The sequence below is a fragment of the Castanea sativa genome, chromosome 1 (assembly GCF_040712315.1).
Source record: "Castanea sativa cultivar Marrone di Chiusa Pesio chromosome 1, ASM4071231v1".
Taxonomy (NCBI): domain Eukaryota; kingdom Viridiplantae; phylum Streptophyta; class Magnoliopsida; order Fagales; family Fagaceae; genus Castanea; species Castanea sativa.
The window spans coordinates 12,094,194-12,097,744 of record NC_134013.1 but is presented as its reverse complement, the minus strand read 5'-3'; the positions used below and the strand labels follow the sequence as shown (position 1 = coordinate 12,097,744).

At 47.4% G+C, this 3,551-nt stretch overlaps 1 protein-coding gene across 1 annotated transcript; it reads right to left on the bottom strand.

The window, feature by feature from the left end:
- Window positions 1-1,723: 1,723 nt before the first annotated feature.
- Window positions 1,724-2,524, bottom strand: LOC142610799 (uncharacterized). The gene is made up of 2 exons (XM_075782777.1): window positions 2,402-2,524; window positions 1,724-2,311 (listed from the first exon to the last, which is right to left on the bottom strand). Exons 1-2 carry the CDS (start codon window positions 2,522-2,524, stop codon window positions 1,724-1,726), a joined length of 711 nt encoding a protein of 236 aa, XP_075638892.1.
- Window positions 2,525-3,551: the final 1,027 nt, after the last annotated feature.

The window sequence follows — 3,551 nt, the reverse complement described above, 5'->3', positions numbered from 1 at the left end:
CACTTTGTGGACTTAACGACAAGGTCGTCCACTTTGTGGACATAATGATAAGGTCATCCACTTTGCAGACTTAACGACAAGGTCGTCCACTTTGTGGACTTAGCAGTAGACTCGTCCACTTTGTGGGCTTAAGGATAAAGTCGTCCACTTTGTGGACTTAGCAGTAGACTCGTCCACTTTGTGGACTTAATGATAAGGTCGTCCACTTTGTAGATTTAACGTCAAGGTCGTCCACTTTGTGGACTTAATGATATGGTCACCCACTTTGTGGACTTAACAACAAGGTCGTCCACTTTGTGGACTTAACAGTAAGGTCGTCCACTTTGCGGACTTAACGACAAGGTCGTCCACTTTGTGGACTTAACGGTAAGGTCGTCCACTTTGCGGACTTAACGACAAGGTCATCCACTTTGCGGACTTAATGGTAAGGTCGTCCACTTTGTGGACTTAGCAGTAGACTCGTCCACTTTGTGGGCTTAGCAGTAGACTCGTCCACTTTGTGGGCTTAGCAGTAGACTCGTCCACTTTGTGGGCTTAAGGATAAGGTTGTCCACTTTATGGTCATTCACTTTGTGGACTTAGCAGTAGACTCGTCCACTTTGTGGATTTAATGATGCTGCCTCCTTGAAGACTAGCTAACATATTAGTTGTTTCTGAATAAGCTCCTCTTATTATGATGAATGCATACGTAAAAAATCGTTCCAAAAAGAATAAACCTCACCCTTTTGGGCTTAAAATGTATCGTAGGCAAAAATAAACTAAGACAACTAATTAAAAGAAATAAACTGGATAAACTAGAAATGAGGAGTAGTGTTTTACATGCTGTCTTTTACTGGTAGTACTTCCTGAGATGCTCGGCGTTCCATGGGTGGCGTAGCTTCTGCCCGTCGAGTGTCTCTAAATGGTAGGTGCCTTTCCTTAGCCATGATGTTATTTTGTAAGGTCCTTCCCAGTTTGGACCAAGCTTTCCTTGCGTGGGATCTCTGGCGGCACCCATCACTTTCCTCAGGACGAGGTCTCCAACTTTGAAGTCCCGGTGCTTGACTCGAGAGTTGTAATGTTTGGCCATGAGGTCCTGGTATCGTGCGAGTCTTTATTCTGCCGTCGCCCTGACCTCGTCAGCTAGGTTGAGCTGTAGATGTATGGCTTCGTCATTTCTTCCCTCGTCATGATTGTCCGCCCTATAGCTCGTGAGTCCAATCTCGGCTGGGATGACCGCTTCGCTTCCGTATGTCAGCTGGAATGGAGTTTCTCCCGTAGGAGTCCTTACTGTCGTCATGTATACCCATAGTACGCTGGGTAGCTCTTCTGGCCATATACCCTTTGCCCCCTCGAGCCGAGTCTTGATTATCCAAAGCAAGGATCGGTTCGTGACCTCAACTTGTTCGTTGGCTTGGGGATGGGCAGGGGAAGAGTAGTGGTTTTTGATTCCTAACTGAGAGCAGAAGTCTCGGAAGGAGTCATTGTCAAATTGCTTGCCATTGTCTAAGATCAAGACCCTTGGAATCCTGTACCTACAAATGATGTTCCTCCAAACGAAGCTCCGTACATTCTTTTCGGTGATTATGGCCAGGGCTTTAGCTTCTACCCATTTGGTGAAGTAGTCGATGCCGACTATTAGGAACTTCAACTGCCTCGCTGCCATTGGGAATGGGCCCATGATGTCTAGTCCCCATTGGGCGAATGGCTATGGGGCGGTTATCGGGGTCAGCTCTTCCGTTGGTTACTTGATAATGCTGCTGAACCTTTGGCACTTGTCGCAAGCTTTGACATACGTCTGAGCGTCCTTCTGCATGGTCAGCCAGTAATATCCAGCCTGGATTAATTTATGTACCAGCGACCTCGATCTTGAATGATTGCCGCAAATCCCTTCGTGCACTTCTCTCATGACATGCTCTGCTTCTTCGGGTTCTAGGCATCTCAGGTATGGTCTGGAGAAACCCCTTTTGTACAAGATGTCCCTTATCAAGACGAATCGCGACACCTGGACCTTCAGCTTCCTTGCAGCTTCCTTCCCTTCAGGTAGGGTGCCGTCTCTCAGGTAAGAAGCTAAAGTGGTGGTCCAATTGCCTTCAGATTCTATCTCCTGTACGTCAATGACGTTTATTAGTAGTGAGAGCTGAATAAAGGATAGTACCTTGTCGGGAGCAGTTGTGTATTCTGCAGATACAGCTTTAGCAGGGCGGTCGACTTGCTCATTTTCTCCCCTTGGGATTTGAACGACCCTTGCCTGTAGCTCATTCACCCTTCTCTTTGCTTGCTCCAAATACTTCTTCATCCTTTCTCCCTTACATTCGTAGTTGCCGTTTACCTGATTAGTGACAACTTAAGAGTCGCAATGGATCACCATGTTTGCGGCTTCTACGGCTTTGGCTAGATCCAAACCTACTATGAGGGCTACATATTCCGCTTCGTTGTTAGTCGTAGGAAAATCAAGTCGAACCATGCATTCGATCTTGTCACCCTCCGGAGACTGAAGTACAATCCCCACTCCGCCAACCCTCTTGTTTGACGATCCGTCCATGAACACGCTCCATTGCGGATATTCTGCCCCCTGGCCTTCTGCATTGGTGAACTCCGCAATGAAGTCGGCAACCACTTATCCCTTGATGGCGGTGCGTGGGCAATATTTTATGTCAAACTCGCTTAGCTCTATCGCCCATAAGGCCATGCGTCCTGCGGCTTCTGGGCTGCTCATTGCTCGTCGTAGGGGCTTGTCGGTCAGGACAACCACAATATGGGCTTGAAAGTATGGCTTGAGCTTGTGGGCTGTTGTGACTAGAGCGAAGGCGAGCTTTTCCATCGGTGGGTATCTTCCTTCTGCACTATGAAATGCCCGGCTGGCATAGTATACGGGCCTTTGCACCCTGTCGTCTTCTCTGACTAAGGCTGCACTGACGGCGGCCGGGGAGACGGCCAGATATAGGAACAGTTCTTCTCCTGGTTGTGAGGGACTTAGTAGCGGTGGTGAAGAGAGGTAGGCCTTCAGGTCTTCGAACACTTGTTGACATTCGGCCGTCCACTCAAAAGACTTCTTCAATGTGCGGAAGAATGGTAAACATTTAACCGTTGCCCTTGATACGAATCTATTAAGCGCGGCTACCTTGCCATTAAGGCTTTGCACTTCCTTCACATTTTTAGGAGGCGCCATTTCCATTATAGCCCGGATCTTGTTTGGGTTAGCCTTGATACCTCTTTGGGACACCATGTATCCTAAGAACTTTCCCGCCGTCACTCTAAAGGCACACTTTCCTAGGTTAAGTTTCATGTTGTAGGAGTGAAGAGTATTGAAGGTTTCCTTGAGATCCTCCAAGTGATCCTTTTCCCTTCTGCTTTTCACTAGCATGTCATCGACATATACTTGGATGTTTCTCCCAATTTTTTTACCATCTTGTTCATGAGCCTTTGATATGTTGCACCAGCGTTTTTCAGGCCGAAGGGCATAACTTTATATCAAAAGAGGCCTTGGCTTGTTACAAACGAAGTCTTCTCCTGATCAACTTCGTCCATTTGGATTTGGTTGTATCTGCAGAACGCGTCCATGAAGCTTA

What these genes read in the sequence shown, in the direction of transcription:
- LOC142610799 (XM_075782777.1), bottom strand. Translation starts at nt 2,524, where the DNA reads ATGGACGGATCGTCAAACAAGAGGGTTGGCGGAGTGGGGATTGTACTT. An exon ending in CTAACAACGAAGCGGAATAT is followed by an intron (nt 2,312 to 2,401) that starts GTAGCCCTCATA and finishes GTCACTAATCAG; the next exon opens with GTAAACGGCAACTACGAATG.